We start from the raw sequence: 20,123 nt of genomic DNA on the forward strand, positions 1-20,123 counted from the left end.
AGAGGCCGCGCACGCGTAGAGGCGCGCACTACACCTCTGGACGGTCATACCTGGAACATGAACGCAACACCTGCAGCAGGAACGCACAACACAAATACTAGCGACACTTTGGAGTCATTTACCCTTAACCCATAAAGAGCCAGAGTTACTGCTGTGGTAGTGTCTCCAGATTTCATCTTTTTTAAGTGATTTATCATCATTTATTATATTATCATCCTCTATGTTTTGCCTTTTTTCAGTGAAAATTCTGTATTTTCCTGTATTTAATTTACTGATCATGTAGATATTCATAAATGCTCTGATTAAATTTGAGGGTTTTATATCAGAAACAGAGAAAACTGAAGAAAAAGTGACTTTTTCAGCAAAATTATCAGTAACTGAATGTAAAAATAAGTGTGTCCATCCACTGTCATTGATCCAATTCCATGAAACCCATGGAGTGGTTTCTGGTGAATCAATGTTATAGAAGATGACGGTGTTTCCACGGTAACTACGAAGCCTCTGAATGTCCAAATGGGTCATATCTGATGACCATGAAAAGACAACAAACTGTATTTTACATCAATTATTTACATGTATTGATAGGATTAATGGATCAACAGATATTAACCCATAAAGAGCCAGTGTTACTTTTGTGGTAGTGTCTCTAGATTTCATCTTTTTTGAGTGATTTATCATCATTTATTATAATATTATCCTCTGTATTTTGCCTTTTTTCAGTGAAAATCATGTATTTTCCTGTATTTAATTTACTGATCATGTAGATGTTCATTAAAGCTATGATTAAATTTGAGGGTTTTATATCAGAAACAAAGAAAACTGAAGAAAAAGTGACTTTTTCAGCAAAGTTATCAATAACTGAATGTGAAACTAAGTGTGTCCATCCGCTGTCAATGATCCAACCCATGGAGTGGTTTCTGGTGAGTCAATGTTATAGAAGATGACAGTGTTTCCATGGTAACTACGGAGCCTCTGAACGTCCAAATGGATCATATCTGATGCCCATGAAAATATGACAAAACTGCATTTTACACCAATTATTTATGTGTATTGACAGAATTAGCAGATCAACAGATATTAACCCATAAAGACCCAATGCTACTTTTGTGGTAGTGCCCAAATAAATTTCTCTCTAGATTTCATCTTTTTTAAGTGATTTATCACCATTTTTTTTTTTTTATAATATTATCTTCTGTGTTTTGCCTTTTTTCAGGGAAAATCATGTATTTTCCTGTATTTAATTCACTGATCATGTAGATGTTCATTAAAGCTATGATTAAAGTTGAGGGTTATTAAATCAGAAACAGACAAAATTGAACAAAAAGTGACTTTTTCAGCAAAGTTATCAATAACTGAATGTAAAAATAAGTGTGTCCATCTACTGTCACTGATCCAACTCCATGTGTTTTACTTGTGAATCAATGTTGTAGAAGATATCAGTGTTTCCACAGTAACTACGGAGCCTCTGAACGTCCAAATGGGTCATATGTGATGACCATGAAAAGATGACAAACTGTATTTTACACCAATTATTTACATGTATCGATAGAATTAGTGGATCAGCAGCTATTAAACATTTTATATCAGTAGATGATTTTTGTTGTCAGTGGATATTTGGGTCTTTAAGCACTAAATAAACACGTTATTAATGTGGTATAAATTGATTTTTCTTAAATACAAATGCAGATATTTGCAAATTTTATGCTACAAAATGTATTTTCCTATCAGTATACTTTCATGATTTATTTCAGTAACACATTAATTCATAGATCACCACAACTTTATAATTAACTAGAAGCACTCGGAGAGCGCAGACCTCCGCCAAGGCTGATCAGTGGCCCCCCCCGTGGGCCCCCCCACGCCAAGGAGGTTATGTTTTTGCCAGGGTTTGTTTGTTTGTCTGTCTGTCTGTTTGTCTGTCCGTTAGTGTGCAACATAACTCAAAAAGTTATGGACAGATTTGGATGAAATTTTCTGGTCTGCGCCCCCTCTGTGGGCCCCCCCACCCCCGATCACCACCAAAATTTCATCATTTCTTCCTTATCCCATTTCCAACAAACCCTGAAAATTTCATCCAAATCTGTCCATAACTTTTTGAGTTATGTTGCACACTAACGGACAGACAAACAAACAAACCCTGGCAAAAACATAACCTCCTTGGCGGAGGTAAATATTCAGTGCATACATCAAACTCTGTCACATGTATTAGTACAGTATGTAATAAATCCTGCCAAATGCTATTTCGGAATGAGAATCAGAATATTTTTTAATTCCAGGGGAAACTGCTGTGTGATACAGTTGCTCACTGTACAATAACTTACCTTTAATGTTTAAACTCTGGTCATAAACCTAATGTTACTGCATGTAAATATAATTTTTCGCCTTCATCATACTGAACATTACAGTTTATTTTGCACCTTCCAGTTGAATTATAAAGGTTTTTATCCTAATTTATTATGTATAATATGTTTACCCTTGCATTCTATTCTTTTATCTATCTATCTATCTATCTATCTATCTATCTATCTATCTATCTATCTATCTATCTATCTATCTATCTATCTATCTATCTATCTATCTATCTATCTATCTATCTATCTATCTATCTATCTATCTATCTATCTATCTATCTATCTATCTATCTATCTATCTATTCCACAATTTAATTATTTCCAGCTTCTCATTAAAAAGGTGCAGCATGTTACATAAATTAAAATAGCAAAATAAAATAGTCCAAACTGTAAAAGCAGACAGTACTAACAGTAGCATGGCAAAGGAGCAGCATGGCATTATTGCACCAGATTAGGTCAGATTAGTGTCTGTGTGTCTTTTGGGGGGTTTAAGAGTCACTGTTGCACAGATAAGACATCAGTTCTCAGTCCATATGTATGTGCTTGTTTGGGTTGTGTTTTATTTACAATAAAAACATACGTACTGTTGTAGCAGCAGTATGGGCAGTATGCACTGTGTTCAATACTAGTGCAATGAGATGTGGTGTTTACACTGTTGCTCATAAAGTTGGAATACTTTATTTTTCAGACACATTCCTCTATGTATTCTTATTTACACACATCAGTTATTGCCTTTGTACAATGATTACATACTGAGTCCCAGTTACACTTTATCTATCAAGAATAAATTACATTGTCTCTATCATTTCATGTAAAGAGGTAAAAATATTTTATTCCAACTTTATGGGCAACAGTGTATGTGTTAAATTAATCAAATATAAGCCATACACTTTATGTACAAAAGTATGTAGACACGATGAATTCAGGTGTTTCTTTTCTAACAGGGGTCTGGGATACAAAACTATAATGACAAATGTCAGAATATAGTTTTATATTGGGATAAATATCATATTGATTATTAATATTGATGTTTACATCTCAAATCATCATGAACAGGACATCTTACAGCTGTAGCCATGATATGTCCCAATACTTTTGTCCATATAGTTTATAAACATCAATATTTCTTGAAAGTTCAATGTGAGATTTTTCTTCCTCAGTGAGATGAAAGCAGATGGTTAGTTGTGGTAGAAAATTACTATTTACAGTCAGAGCACGAAACACGGTTTAGAAATTTAGAGGTATATGGTAAATGGACTGCACTTAGCATAATGCTTTTCTACACCTTCAGGGTGCTTAAAGCGCTTTACAAAGCCTCACAGTCACCCATTCACGCACACACTCAAACACCAATGTCGAGAAAATTTAAGTAAAAACCATCTCTGAGGCATTTTGGAAGCAAAGATAAGAATTTAAACCAAACAAAGCAATGCAATGATATTCATCCCAATATAAAACTATATTATAGGACATATTGCCATTACTGTTTTTTTTTTAATTTTTTTTTTTTATCTCAGACCCCTATTAGAAAAGAAACACCTGAATACTTTTGCATTCAGGTGTCCCAATACTTTTGTCCATATGGTGTATGACTGACTTAGACTAAAGAAATGTGAACTGAATTGCCATGACTTTGGCAATATAATAACAGAAATAGAACAGAAAACTGATAATAGTTCACTCAAGGTTTCACTAAATCCATTCATTATCATTAGTTTGTCATTTGTCATTGACTTATAATAAATATTGAGTAGACTGAAATAAAAAATAAAGGCTTTTTCTAACATTTAAAATCCTTTAAAGAGTGCGATGCCATTACTGTTTTTTTTATCTCAGACCCCTATTAGAAAAGAAACACCTGAATACTTTTGCATTCAGGTGTCCCAATACTTTTGTCCATATGGTGTATGACTTAGTTAGGCTAAAGGAATGTGAACTGAATTGCTATGACTTGTGCTAGAAAATTATTTTTCATTGTCAGAGCATGAAAAATAACTTTAGAAATTTAGAGGTAGAACATTTAAAATCATAGTCATCGATTAAAAAAAAAAAAAAAAGAAAGAAAATCAATATTGAGAGAAATTCTGCCGAAACCATCTCTGGAAGCAAAGATAGCAATTTAAACCAAACTAACCAATACAATGATCCAAATATCCCAATATAAAACTATATTCTGACATTAGTCATTATTGTTTTGTATCCCAGACCCCTGATAGAAAAGAAACACCTGGATACTTTTGCATTCAGGTGTCCCAATACTTTTGTCCATATGGTGCATGACTTAGTTAGGCTAAAGAAATGTGAACTGAATTGCCATGACTTTGGCAATATAATAATAGAAATAGAACAGAAAACTGATAATAGTTCTCTCAAGGTTTCACTAAATCCATTCATTATCATTAGTTTATCATTTGTCATTGACTTATAATAAATACTGAGTAGACTGAAATAGAAAATAAAGGCTTTTCCTAAGGTTTAAAAGGCTTTAAAGAGTGCCTTCTGAATGCAGGGGCTGCGTATCGGCAGAACCACCCACTGACATGTATTCTATTTTAGCCCGTGTCTGTGGGAATTGGATGTAAATGTGCGTAAAATGAGCTTTTCTCAGTTTTAGTTCCTCTCCGTCCGTGCGTGCGTCGGTGCGCGCGCGTGTGACATCACAGATGGGATTGGCTCACCCTGGCTGGGGTGGAGAGTCTCCTCCACAGGCTACAGAGGGAGAGGAGCAGAGTCAGGGACAGGACTAGTTTACTGTTCGGTGTTCGGAGCGCAGGGGCCACCTCCACCCACCCACCCACCCACGGAGAACCACGCCCCGGGGACCCCCGCGTGTCCGAAGTCCTGTTATGGAAGGGCTCCAGAGTCTGAAGAGGAGTTTTCGTTAGAGGCTACAGGTTGACGACATGAAGTTCGGGAAGAGCATCTGCGTGCTGAACGTGGGGGGGACCCGGTACGCCTTCACCCGTGAGGTGATCCGGGATTTCCCTCTCAGACGCGTCAGCCGCTTACATGCCTGCGCGACAGAGAAAGAGGTCCTCGAACTGTGCGACGACTACGACCGGGACAGGAACGAGTTCTTCTTCGACCGACACGCGCAGGCTTTCGTGTTCATCATGCTGTACGTGCGCTCCGGTAAACTCCGCTTCGTCCCCGGAGTGTGTGAGCTGTCCTTCTACACGGAGATGCTCTACTGGGGGCTGGAGAGCGCGCACTTGGACTCCTGCTGCCAGAAGCGCCTGGACGACAGGATGTCCGAAATCGGGCTGGACAGTTTGTCCGAACGGGACGCACTGGTGTCGGGGGAAGAACCCCAGAGTCCCGACGAGTCGGTGCAAAGGACTGCGCTCTCGGGCCGCGCCAGATGGCTGGAGAAGATGCGCAAAACCTTCGAGGAGCCCAACTCGTCTCTGGCGGCGCAGCTTTTGGCTTCGGTGTCAGTTATCTTCGTGATCGTGTCTATGATCATGCTGTGTGCCAGCACTTTGCCGGACTGGGATACAGCCAAGAGAAACACAGTGGAGGAGCACAGGTAGGCGAATGGCATGGGTCACGGAGCTGGAGGAATAAGAGGCTGTGGTTTGGAGTTACATAAACCTGTTTAGAAGGCTCTGTGTGCGCAAAGTTTGGTGCGTAAAAGTCTTTGGTGATTTGAGCTCCATGGAATAAAAGTGGTGTGAGGAAAGGGGGAAGTTTCAAATGTCACGACTAAGTGGCTAAGTGGCATGATAAACATCCTGTCTGTTAAAACACTGGGGGAAAACAGATGAGCGTCGCATTGTTCAGGATGATAATCGAACCCATTGCGCACTTTTTTTTTATCATGTGGATGGACAGATGTCAGCCTGCAGGTCTGAAAAGCATTAGTATTTTTCAACCAGTTAATCCATAGAGACCCAAACAGCCACTGGAAACCATCTCCAAACTGTTTAATACTTGTTGATCCATTAATCCTATCAATCCATGTAAATAATTGGTGTAAAATACAGTTCTTCATCTTTTCATGCTCATCAGATATGACCCATTTGGACGTTCAGAGGCTCTGTAGTGAGCATGAAAACACCGTCATCTTCTACAACATTGATTCACCAGTAAAACCAATGGAGTTGGATCAATGACAGTGGATGGAAACACTGATTTTTACATTAAATTATTGATAAATTTGCTGAAAAAGTCACTTTTTGTTCAGTTTTCACTGTTTCTGATTTAAGAACCCTCAACTTTAATCTGATTTTTAATGAACATCTACACGATCAGTGAATTAAATATAGGAAAATACATGATTTACACTGAAAAAACACAAAATGCAGAGGATAGTGTCATAATTAATGGTGACAAATCACTAAAGGTTAAATGGAGAGAAAAATTCATTTGGGATTTGCCACAAAAATAGCACTGGGTCTTTATGGGTTAAAACGAAACAATACAAGACGACAAATGATCAGAGACATGAAGAAGTGTGCTAGTTTAGAGCAGATATAGAGGCTTTGTTTTTACTGCCTCTTCTGGATCAGTGAATTAAATATGGGAAAATACATGATTTTCACTGAAAAAAAGGCAATATACAGAAGATAATATATTAATAAACGATGATTGATCACTTAAGAAAGTTTAAAAATAGACAAAAATTAATTTGAGAAGTGCCACAAAAATAGCACTGGGTCTTTATGGGTTAATATGAAACAATACAAGACGATAAATTATCAGAGACATGAAGACGTGTGCTAGTTTAGAGCAGATATCGAGGCTTTGTTTTTACTGCATGTTCTAAGTCAGTGAATTAAATATGGGAAAATATAGGATTTTTACTGGTAAAGGCAAAATACAGAGGATAATATAATAATAAATGGTGATAGATCACTTAAGAAAGTTTAAAAATAGAGAAAAAATTATTAGAGAAGTGCCACAAAAATAGCACTGGGTCTTTATGGGTTAATATGAAACAATACAAGACGATAAATGATCAGAGACATGAAGACGTGTGCTAGTTTACAGCAGATATAGAAGCTTTGTTTTTACTGCATGTTCTGAATCAGTGAATTAAATATGGGAAAATATATGATTTTTACTGAAAAAAGGCAAAATACAGAAGATAATATTATAATAAACAATGATAGATCACTCAAGAAAGTTTAAAAATAGAGAAAAATTCATTTGAGAACTGCCACAAAAATAGCACTGGGTCTTTATGGGTTAAAAAAAAAAAAGAAAAAAGTGAATTAACCCCCTGAAGTGAACAGGCAGTCTGTCACAGCACAGGCCCAGACAGGCTGTCACAGATCAATAACTAATCCATATCAACTACAAAACATGTAGTGTTAATTATTAAACAAAGCCCTGCCTTCATTATCCTATCCCTCTGAACCCCCCCCCCTTCCCAAATTCCACTCACACTGAATATTTATTGGCATGGATCGTTTACATTACACAACAAAGGCAAACAGTGTCTGATTATTAATGACAAATTCATAATATTCCACCTGGCAACATGAGGGAAAGAGAAGGTGTGCAAATAAAAAGGGGTATAAAGCCACTAACAGGAGGAACTTACTGTGTTTCCAATAATCGAACTGAGCCCTTGGACAGTTTTAGTTTCCGTTTTTGAGTCCAATCCATCCAAAATCCACGTCTGTTTCCTGATTGTTTTGTCCACAGTCGGTCCTCCATGAGAAGCCCGAGGCAGGCTCTCTCTATATAAGGCCAGGTTGTGTTCAGTCAGAGTTTTGGACCATCTACAATAGTTAGGTAATCAAACAACATGCAGTTTATATTCAGGGTCAAAAGGATTCCGATTTCTTGGTCTGGTTCATGCCAGTGGATGATGCAATTCACATCGCTGCTTTATAATTTGGCTGCTAATTGTGCTGATGTAGTTATCCTCAGGCTCTGTGGTATTTGCTGGGTCTAAATGCTTCTGTGTCAAATACAGACACAACATCACTCTAATTCATTTCGATTTCCTCTGCTGCTCTAATCACACAGGGAATGGTGTGGTTTCTCTGGTTTAAAGCATTTGGTTTTGAAAGCTGTCATCTCTTCATTTTCCATCCTCGCTGTAAATCTGTCTGTTTACTCATGTTCGCCCTGAAATGCACCAGATGTCCTCTTTATTTCCCATAATTCATATCACCCGTGCTTTGCTTCATCATCCCTCATATTTATATCATCCCTATCTCTTCATAGCTAGTCAGCCATTTCCTGTTTACAGTCTGTTGGACTCATTTTTCTCCTCTGGTCTTTCCTCTGTAGGATAGTGGAGGCCGTGTGCATCGGCTGGTTTACAGCTGAGTGCATCGTGCGTTTTCTTGTGGCTAAAGACAAGTGGGACTTCCTCCGCCGGCCGCTCAACATCATTGACGTCATCGCCATCACTCCCTACTACGTTACCATGGCGCTGGCCCGGGCTGGGATGCCGGGCGCCGGCCTCGGGGTCGCGGGGGTAATCCTTCGGGTGCTCAGGATGATGCGAGTGTTCTGGCTCATGAAGCTGGCGCGGCACTTCATGGGCCTGCAGACGCTGGGGCTGACGCTCACACGCTGCTACCGGGAGATGGTCATGCTGATGGTGTTTGTGTGCGTCGCCATGGCAATATACAGCGCCCTGGCACAGCTCCTGGAGCACGGCTTGGACTTGGGCACGCAGAACAATGATTACGCCAGCATCCCGGCGGCCGCGTGGTGGGTCATCATCTCCATGACGACGGTGGGGTACGGGGACGTGTACCCTGTGACAATCGGAGGGCGGGTGCTCGGGGGGATGTGCGTAGTGAGTGGCATCGTTCTCCTGGCGCTGCCCATCACCTTTATCTACCACAGTTTCGTACAATGCTACCATGAACTGAAACTTCGCTCGGCTCGATATGCACGCAGCCTCTCAACGGAAATACTGCAATGAACGCACACTTATTTACACCAACCCGCTATGGCCTTGAAGGAACTCAGCCCTCGTGGATAAAAACTGTATAGTCTGCATTGTTTTTATTATTTTATTTTCTTCAGCCTGCCTTGTCGAAGATTTCCATAGTGTTGGGAGGTGTGCTTCTAAAATGTATTATTAACCTCTTACTTCTGCAGCTGTCTCCTCTCTGTCCAAATTGAAACATTAGGTAGAGCCCTGTCCATACGAAGATGGTTTCCATATTATCCGCAAAAGTTTTGCATCGGATAGGCCTTTCATCCACACGAAACCAGCGTTTGAAGTCACTGCAACTTTTTGAAACCAGTCCCAGAGTGGATACATTTGAAAATGCCGGTTTGGCGTCACCATCTGTTCAACCAAACCGCAACTTTTTTAAAACGATGATGTCATAGCCCCACCTCTCGAAAACGTCACTTCACAATAGAACTGCAACCGATTAATCGACTCAAAGTGATCCAAAAAAATCATTCAACCACAATTCTCCGGAATCAAAGCTTTGTTTCCTTCGTTTCTCTGCTGTTAAACATTAGTTTGACTTTGACAGGGATGCTTATTGTGACGCACAAAGAAGCTTCAATTCAGGAAAACTGCAGTAGAATATTTCCCTTCAATCAATACAAGTCAATTAATTGAATCATAAATTTTTGCATTCACTTCAAGCACCTTATCGATTAATCGGTTGCAGCTCTACTTCACAACAACAATAACAACTGCGGACTACAGAGTGATGCCCCCTCTACAACAGCTATTGAGCTTATTGGAAATATTGAATCCAAATCTTCAGTGACTCTTTCATTACAATGAGCAACAAACAACCATAGCATCAATATTCACTCCATGCTCTTGGATCTACCGCTGAGAGGGGCAACCAGGAGGGCTGTAAAGGGACGATTTGAGTCTTTGGACGATTTGAGTCGCTCATGTGTAGAGGCATTTATCTCTGTTGGCCATCTTTTATGATCAAGGTTATTATCGTTAATGAAAACTAACGAAATGACGACAACTAGAATTGAATAAACATTTTAACTGAAATAAATAAAAACTATAATTAAAAAAAAAGGTATAACTAACTGAAACTGTATTGTGTGCTTACAAAACTAACTAAAACGTATAGAATTTATGGATAAAATTCTGTTTGTTTTCATCTTTTGATATGAAATTATTTATTTCGCTTGAGCAGTTTTAGCTGGTGGCACCTTCACGGTCCGTCACTTCTTGTTAGTTGTCGTTGAGAGTTGGCTTCTCGTCCCCACTGTACCTGGAAACGTGGAGACTAAAGCTAGGAGAAAGCAGCAGAGTCGAGGAAGATAAAAGGTATGAAAAAACTAAAACTAAGCATTTAGAAAAAAACATGAAAACTAATAAAAACTAGCAAACCTGCTCTAAAAACTAATTAAAACTAACTGAGTTAGAGGAAAAAAAAAACAGTCAAAACTAAATAAAACTAAACTATAATGAAAAATCCAAATCTATTATAACCTTGTTTATAAGTTGCTATGGCAACCTCGCTAGGACAAATGGCTCTCTACGGCAACCCCGCAAAGATCGCATCGTCGGCATAGAGCTGCTATTACCCTCCAGCGCTCAGTTTCCCTCAGGTTTGGGTCTAAACGTTTGTCAGCTGGATAGACTCTCAGCTGTGAAAGAAACCAAAAGTAAGCATATAAATTGACTCTCGAAATCACTTCTGATCGTTAGAAACACTCCTTGAAGGTAAAGGCTCGGTATTTTTACATAATTTGACTGATTGGTCCTAGCGAGGTTGCCGAAGCGAGTCATAAAAGATGGCCGACAGAGATAAATGCTTCTACTCACATTGTCCGGAAACTCAAATCGTCTGTTGTTAAGGGCAACCAGGAGGACATATTGGAAGCTTTATGCACATGCTCCACATCTTCTCCATTTATTTATTTATTTATTTATTTATTTTGAGACCATTACAACGCCACATACAGGCCTGGCATTTGTGCTACATCATTTTCAGTGTTTCATATGGACGCAGATACTTCCTGAAATGACTCCGTGTTTAGAAAATGACAAAGAAAACGATCGGATCGGAAAAGATGCGGTTTCGTGTGGACGTGGCCTCAATATAAAGATAGACAACCCTGTTTCACACCACTTTTCCGAGCGTCTATGTCAAACCACCAAGTAGGGCAGTAGAGCGAGGCTGAATCTGAACAGCAATCAGTAATTAAAGCTGTCAAACTCATATTTAATCCTTCTGACCTGAACGAAAACACCTACTAGAGACCAAATCCTCTCATTATACCAACCACAGAAGGCGTATTTCTTTTCTCATTCCAATCAGACCACTTTAACTCCAATATACGAAAATGCAGTTATGTATTTTTTGCTGAATGATACCAAAAAACGATCCTGCACTGCGGCTTTTAATGTAATCTACTCTGTTTGTGTAACACCTTTAATTTCTTTAGATTACTTCAGCATTGTCTTGCGTTATTACTGCATGTTGCATTCACTTAATAATACTACCTAAACTGAACCAATGAGTCACTCTGAATGTGTATGAACTCTCGCTGTAGAGGTACAAGCTATATATAAACACAAACACAGTGTCATGGTTTGACCGCCAAAAACAGATGGAGAATTTTACCTTTACATTTTGTTTTCTTTAGCATCAGGTTAAAGGTTCAGTGTGTGATATTTAGCGACATCTAGTGGTAAAATGCAGGTTGAGTCAGTGTTTGTGGCATTAGTTATAAAGATATTAACCCTGTAAAGCCTGAACCATTAAATCGTTGATAGAAAATTCCAGTTCTTTGAAACTGGAGCCAACAACCCAATTTATTTATTTTTTTTAAATATCAATTTCCATGCATAATTTTCAGTTTTGTGCCATGTTTGATACATCAGGTCTCAATGCTCAAATATTATTATTTTTGAACAAACAAAAACATAAAATAGCCCAAACATGTCTAACACATTGATAATTCCTTTTCTAAATTGTCAAAGTTTTTCCTCCTTCCTCATGAATGACAGTCTTGTAGTGTCACTGGAAAGGCCTCTGGTGAATGAATCCCTCCCCCTGGTGGATTATCTGTGTATTGCATGTATCTAATTATATACATCAGGTTTTTCAAGACAAAAACTATCACACTGATCATTTAGAGGGCTTCAAAACTCATGTATCAGATATGATACATTTGGCGTTATAGGGTTAACTCTAGTCCACATTCAGCCATAATGGGTGATAGAAATGCTTGTAAAAAAAAAAAAAAACACACCGAAAAAATAATAAAAAGGATGTTGGGAGCTACTAAACATGGCAGACTCATTCTACGGTAATAAAAACACAGTATTTCCTGTCATTAATTAAAACACTATATTCAATTTCAGCAATTAAATCCCCCTAAATGTTACACACTGGACCATTAAGAATGAAAAACAGTGCAGAAAGATTCAAATAAAACAATATTAATATAATTTTTCTTCTCTTACAACAAAAATGGCACCAGAAAAGACCATTTCACAGTGTGCAAAGCAACAAATGGACACAAATAACAGCAGAACAGGTTTATGGCTGAGTTGAACATGCCTGATGTAACTCCATCTTCTGTGTCGTGTGTGGACAGGTCCACTCCACTACATACAGTACATAGCCTGTGGCGCAAATGTGCTTTTGTGCTATATTTATATCAAGGGTTTTATGGGAAGTCAGTGATGCTTCAACCTCATATAATGCAGACTTAGAAAAGTAATCATATAAGTAATCCAGTTATTTAAGGGATTACTGCCTACTTAGATAACAAAATGCGCATGTTTTTTGTTTAAATGCTGGTACCTGTTTCTCCCAATCCATGTCTTCAGTGCTATTAGGAAAAGATGAAAATGAAACAAAGACAAGATGAAAATGAAAGGAATATTAGTCAAAACCAAGATGAAAATGAGATGAAAACAGGCTAAAAAATTAGATGAAAATGAGACAAAAACAAGATAAAAATGAGATGAAAAATGGATGGAAAGTGCGATAAAAAAAAAGATGAAAATGCAACAAAATCAAGATGAAAATGAGATGAAAACAAAACAAAAATAAGATGAAAATAAGACAAAATTTGATGAAAATGAGACAAAGACAAGATGAAAATGAGGTGAAAAATAGATGACAATGCAATTAAAAATAGATGAAAATTAGATGGAAAAATAGATGAAAATGCGACAAAATCAAGATGAAGGTGAAAATGAGATGAAAACAAAATAAAAATTAGATGAAAACGGGACAAAATTTGATGAAAATGAGACAAAAAGGAGATGAAAATGAGATGAAAGCAAGATGAAAATGAGATTGAAATTCATCAAAAACAGGATAAAAATTAGATAAAAACAACATAAAAACAAGTCAGAATTAGACAGAAATTTGATTTAAAAAGTGAGATGAAAACAAGATGAGTCAAAAACAAGACAAAAATGACACGAAAACAAGGCAAAATTTGAAGAAAATTAAGACAAAAATGAACTGAAAATGAGGTGAAAACAGGAAAAAAAGAACAGATCCATGCTCTGGGTTTGTCTCCTTAACAACACTGTTTGGACAGAAGAATAAAAATACACAAATAATTATTTATTAAACACACACAGGCGCAGTCAGTCCAGTTTTTACAGTGTGAGGCTCCTGTTTACACTGTATTCCCATGGTTACAACATTGGCAGAGATGGCTGCTTCTTCTTTTTTTTTTTTATTTTACGTCTGTCTGTCTGTCTGTCACGTAGCCTTTCACTTTGTCTGAGCTTCACACCCAGATGGCACAAGTTACACAAGATTGATGTGTGACCTAGTTGCATTCTTATGTTAAACCTGCGAAACACAAGCGAGCGAGGGAACGAGGAATATTCCGAAGCAAGACCCACGGAGGGTTTTTGTGTTGGAAGGTCTTAAGCCACTCATAATGAAATCCAAAGACAGGTCACCCAGGATGGACGTATAAAAGGGGTAACGGATATAAAAGGGCAAAGCCAAGTGTGAAACGAAGCGTAGAAGATTAAGGGATGAAATGAAAACACAGCACAGATGATAAAATACAGAGCAAGTCCAAGCACAAAGACTGAATAGATGCCATGTAGTGCTTCTCCATTTGTGAGTGTACTCTGAATGTAAGGCATTTTGTATTTCTGCATCTCCACGGCAACCTCGTCCTGCAGCATGTCAATCATAACGGTGGTTGATTGGTGTGTACACAAACAGGCCACATCCACGCACACACATCTTGGCTGGAAACAGCATTTTTCATTCTTTGTTTCTTAGGAATATGACATAAACGTTTGGCAAAAAAAATGTGCCAATCAAGAGGAAAATGTGATGAAAACAAGATGAAAAAGAGGTGAAAATGAGAGAAAAATGAGATGAAATCAAGATGAAAATTAGACAAAAACATGATGAAAATTAAAAAAAAAAAAAAAAAGACAAAACTAAGATGATAATGAGATTTTGAAAAGATGAAAATGTGGTGAAAACAAGATGAAAATGAGATGAAAACGAGACAAAAGCGAGATGAAATCAAGATGAAAATGAATAAAACAAGACAAAACTAAGATGATAATGAGATTTTTAAAAAAGATGAAAATGAGATGAAATCAAGATGAAAATTAGCCAAAAACATGATGAAAATGAAAAGAAGAAGACAAAACTAAGATGATAATGAAATTTTTAAAAAGATGATGAAAATTAGCCAAAAATGAGATATAGTGATGAAAATTAAGGCCTTTTGTATTTCTGTATCTCCACAGCAACCTCATCCTTCAGTATGTCAGTCATCACAAACAGGCCACATCCACACACAAACACACACACACACACACACACACACATCTTGGCTGGAAAACAACATATTTCGTTCTTTGTTTCTCGGGAATATGGCATAAAGGTTTTGCTAAAAATATGGGCCAAACAAGAGAAAAATGTGATGAAAATGAGACAAAAAATGAGACAAAATTAGAAAATTAGAAAACAAGATGAAATTTATAAATAATAATAATAATAATAAGATGATAATGAGATTTAAACAAGATGAAAATTAGATGAAAATGAGACAAAAACTAGATGAAAATTAAATGAAACTAAGAAGAAAAGGAGACAAAAACTAGATGAAAATTAAATGAAACTAAGAAGAGAAGGAGACAAAAATGAGATGAAATTGAGATGAAAAGTAGACAAAAACGAGATGCTAACGCAATTAAAACAAGGAGGAAAAGGAGATTAAAATTAGATGGAAATGAGACAAAAAGATGATGAAAATGAAAAAAACTAAACTAAGATGATGATGAAATTAAAACACGATGAAAATGAAAATGAGATAAAGAGATGAAAATAAAGGCATTTTGTATTTCTGTATCTCCATGGCAACCTCATCCTTCAGTATGTCAGTCATCACAAACAGACCACATCCACACACACACACACATCTTGGCTGGAAAACAACATTTTTCATTCTTTGTTTCTCTGGAATATGGCAAAAAATACGTGCCAAAAAAAAAAAAAAAAAAAGCGGTAGAGGAAAAAAAAAAAAAAAGGCCCTCTCTCCCAGATGACGGTTCATGATTCAGACATGTTTGCACCGTGCTCGGTTTTGGCAAAATGATTCGATTTGTTGAAGAGACACATGATCCAAACAAACAAGTCAACACGTCTCCCACACAACAGTCTTTCTCTGCATCTCGTCTCCTCTTCCTCCTGTCGCCATCAACCCTCCTCTTTTTACTCGCACATGCACATCAAGATCTTTCTCCTCAGCCGCAAAGGAAATGAAACTGTCCATGAGTGCGTTCATTATCTGTCTGCTTTCAAAGTGTCTGGATTTTGTCAGTTGCTCCTAAACTTTTGCAGGATCGTATGTAGTCTGAGCCCTGTGTGACCTGTGTGTATATTATTAGCTAGTACATATCTCAGTATTGTATTATCAATGTGCTTTTTAAGTCTTTTAACTGTGGATAAAGATGCATTAATTACGATGTCGTACCCTGGATTCCAGCTGTTCCTTTCTCATTCATGCTGCGTAGCTTAGAGCCCAATGAACTGATTGAAAACATCAATCAAAACTTTTTCATCCGTAGACTATGGACTTGTAATTACTGTGATCAATGTACTTTTATAATAAAAAAGACTCTATGCAAAAAGGATATGAATGTGTAATCACTTCTTAGAAATACTCTGCACCATAAAAACTGTAAAAGAAATGAATGTCTCTTTCTGTGCTCTTGAAATTGTTCCTTTCCGTCATCTGCTCTTCACTGTGTGGGTACATTGAGGTATTACCAAGGAAAGGAAAAAGGCATTTTTATGTCATATTCAAAATGATCTCAGTAAATGTTATGTGATTTTTCTTTTACACTGTAAAGGCAGATAAAATTAGGATGAAAATAAGGGACAAAAACGAGGCAAAAGATGAAAATGAGACAAAAACAACAAAAATGAGATGAAAATGACATGAAAATTTAAAAAATTGGAATGAAAATGAGCGAGAAACAAGACAGAAATCTGTATTCAGATTAAACAAAAACAAGATGAAAATGAGAGAAAATTGAGAAAAACCAACAAAAACAAAATATAAATGAAATTAGCTGTTCTATTTATTATTTATTTGTGTCTGGTTGAACAGGGATACGATTTATTACACATTTATTGCATGGTCTAGTTTTGTGTCAGTTCCCAAATGAAATTTTCTCTATATTTAACCTTTCTCAAATGATTTATCACCATTTATTATAATATTATCCTCAGTATTTTGAATTTTTCATTGTAAATCATGCATTTTCTTATATTTAATGTAGATGTTCATGACAACTCAGAGTAAATTCAAAGGTTATTATATCAAAACAGAGAAAACTGACAAAAAAAAGTGACTTTTACAGTAAAATACATCATTAACTGAACATAAACCCAGTGTTTTCATCCACTGTTATTTATCAAAGTCCATAGGTTTTACTGGTGAATCAATGTTGTAGAAGATGACAGTGTTTCCATGGCAACTACAGAGCCTCTGAATGTCCAAATGGGTCATATCTGATGACCATGAAAAGATGACAAACTGCATTTTACACCAATTATTACATGTATTGATAGGATTAATGGATCAACAGGTATTAAACAGTTTAGATCAGTAGATGCTTTGGTCGATGCTGGAGGTTTGGGTCTTTATGGGTTAATAATTAATTTAAAGTATAAGGTTTACAATGTTTAATTATATCCAATAATTATTAATTTGAGTGTCTGCAATATGCATTTGTTTTTTGTTCTGTTTTTTTAACATGGGCACAGCTAATGGGGATCCTAATAAACAATTATAAAAATCAGACCATTTATTGTCCCAGAGGACGAAACAACATAGGTTTCCTTTATTAATCAACACGTCGACGGCGCTGACGATCTCCCCTTTAAGTGACATTTTAAAGCACATCGAAAAGATTAGTGGTTCAAAGGTTATTAAGCATTTCAGAACAACAGGTATTTGTACCGGTGGGTAGTGGTTTATAGGTGTTTGTGGGTTTTAATGATCCTGAGGGGGACGATAGATTAAAAAAAAAAAAAAAAAAATGCAGCAGTGACTAAACAAGAGCTAAAGTAAACAGAGAAAGGAGGAGATGGTCGTGTCCGTTTACAGCTCATAAAGCGGAACAGGTTATATTTTCACTGGCTTTGTTTGTTTGATTGTTTGTCCAAGGAGGATCCCATTATACTTTTACAAGAAAGGATGTGTGGTTACATGACCCGAGGCCTTGGCTTTACTGAATAGCTTCCTGGTTCTAAATGGAATGAAATCCTTATCATACCAGTGAATGTCACCGTGTATAGGTCAGATAACCCCTCTGAAATGGCGCAGGTTAATTAAACTCTGTGTAATAGGTCCTGGGAGTCTAATATTAATAATAAAAAAAACAACAAAAGATTTCTGTGGGGTTCTGAAGTCATAATTGCTTTTAATGAACAGAAATAATTGATTTTTAGTGGAAAAAATGGTAGGAAATTAAAAAGAGGCGTAAGGTGAAGGAGGTTTTAGGATTATGTTTTAAATAATAGACTTAAACGTGAAACTCAATAAAGTAAGTTAACCTTTAACGTTTAAATACCACACAATAAATTACCTCTAAGTTGTTCTATGTGATATTAACATTCCAAAATCTCCCCAGTAGGGGTCAGTCTGGCACCAGAACACATTTAGAACCAAAACCACCGACGAATCGACCTTATGTACCCACAGAAGAATAAAGTATAAAGCTCATTGCTTGCACACATCTGTATTATCTTATCATCAAGTTTTCTTCTTCAAATTAAAACTTATAAATGCTAATTTTAACAGTCGCTCAAAATAATACTGTATCGTATGATCTTCACATCAGATGATAGTTTACATTATAGCTCTGTTAGCTTAGCTCTGTTAGCTTAGCTCTGTTTTAGCCAGAAATAGCCACAGTAAAACTACTAATCACCTCTGTTTTCTGTTCAGTTTGTGTTGTTAATAGCTGAACTAAAGATCTGTTTAGATTCAACTCACTACTCCCTCTAGTGGTCACATAAATCCCCTGGCCCGTTGCTGAAAATTAATGTAGTTCATATCTCTACAATCCAATACATTGGCATCATTAGCAGAATTTCACAGCTCTTTATTCTAAACACTACTTATAATAATAATATATAAAATATCTAAAATATATAATAATTTTAGATTACATTTTAATGTTTGAAATGTTTAAAAGTAGAAATACTACATGTACACACGTAAAAAAAATTGGCACACAAAATAATTACACACTATAGCATTTGCTCTTTAAAACAGTTTCGCATAAATGTATATATACGGTATCTGAGTGTCTCCCCTGGAAAATTTAGGGGAGACAGGATGAAAGGATTTCTTGTGAGATTCATTTATTATTTATTTATTTAGTAATTAATTAATTTTTTTAAAAAAAATTCATGACTCAGTTAATATAATTTATTACCTTCCACATTAGGAGTGACATTTATTTCCAAAAAACACCTTTAGAAAATGATTTAACCAAAGTGTTTTACCAAACGGTTAAAGAAAACAAGGGCCATCAGAGCAGGCAATAAAAGTCAGACACAGAGTTCAATGAGTAAATTAGAAACAAAACAACCTTCATTTCATTAAGCTCATTTAATGATAGCAGTTTAGTGAATCTATGCCTGTATTGCTGTGGTATACGATGTTAATTAAAGACATAAAATAACCTACATTTATTGAATTTTGCTGACTAAAGTGCAATGGTTGGACCATTAAAGGTGGGGTAGGAGATGTTTTCCCGGAGCATTTTTACTATATTGGTTAAAATCCCCTTCAAACTCGGTTTGCAACCAATTAATTAAATGCTCTATCACAAAAATAAAAAAAATTTTAGTCACCTGTGGAATGAACAGGACTGGAAAAAAAACACCATCCAATCATTGTGACTGACCCATCGAAATGATTGAATAATGATATGTCAGTCAAACTCAGCTGCCATTTGTCCCTCCCCCTCTGCATGCCCCTCTTCGTGCACAAATTCTCACAAGTTCTTAGAGGCTTTTTTTTTTTTACTGAAGTTTTTATTGAAATTTTATACACATATATTTAACAAAAAAAACCCTGCTTTGGTACATTACACACATTTCAATTCATTCGCATAATTCAGTCTTTCCACCATTCTGAGCTCTGAAATCAGTCCATTTATTCCACTTTTTGTCCATTTGTGCTTCCTGTATTCACAGTCTATGACTCACCCTTTCCATTGTATATATTCCTTCAATAATTGTGATCCACTGGTCCTGTGTTGGTGCTTCTGTCTTTCCCCAGTTCCTTGTAATAGCTTTTTTGCAAGCCACTAAAAGTACCTGAACCAAATATATG

At 36.6% G+C, this 20,123-nt stretch overlaps 1 protein-coding gene and 1 long non-coding RNA gene across 2 annotated transcripts; both read left to right on the forward strand.

Moving 5' to 3' along the window:
* Positions 1 to 5,254: 5,254 nt before the first annotated feature.
* Positions 5,255 to 9,697, forward strand: kcng3 (potassium voltage-gated channel, subfamily G, member 3). Its single transcript, XM_030121550.1, has 2 exons — positions 5,255 to 5,880; positions 8,598 to 9,697. The coding sequence occupies exons 1-2, from the start codon at positions 5,255 to 5,257 to the stop codon at positions 9,241 to 9,243; spliced, it is 1,272 nt and encodes a 423-aa protein (XP_029977410.1). The 3' UTR covers positions 9,244 to 9,697.
* A 5,041-nt stretch (positions 9,698 to 14,738) lies between these two features.
* On the forward strand, positions 14,739 to 16,398 carry LOC115410107 (uncharacterized). The gene is made up of 2 exons (XR_003934058.1): positions 14,739 to 15,185; positions 15,400 to 16,398. It is a non-coding gene; the product is annotated as an uncharacterized LOC115410107 (long non-coding RNA).
* The last annotated feature ends 3,725 nt before the right edge of the window (positions 16,399 to 20,123 follow it).

The sequence above is a fragment of the Sphaeramia orbicularis genome, chromosome 19, assembly GCF_902148855.1.
Source record: "Sphaeramia orbicularis chromosome 19, fSphaOr1.1, whole genome shotgun sequence".
NCBI classification, from domain to species: Eukaryota; Metazoa; Chordata; class Actinopteri; order Kurtiformes; family Apogonidae; genus Sphaeramia; species Sphaeramia orbicularis.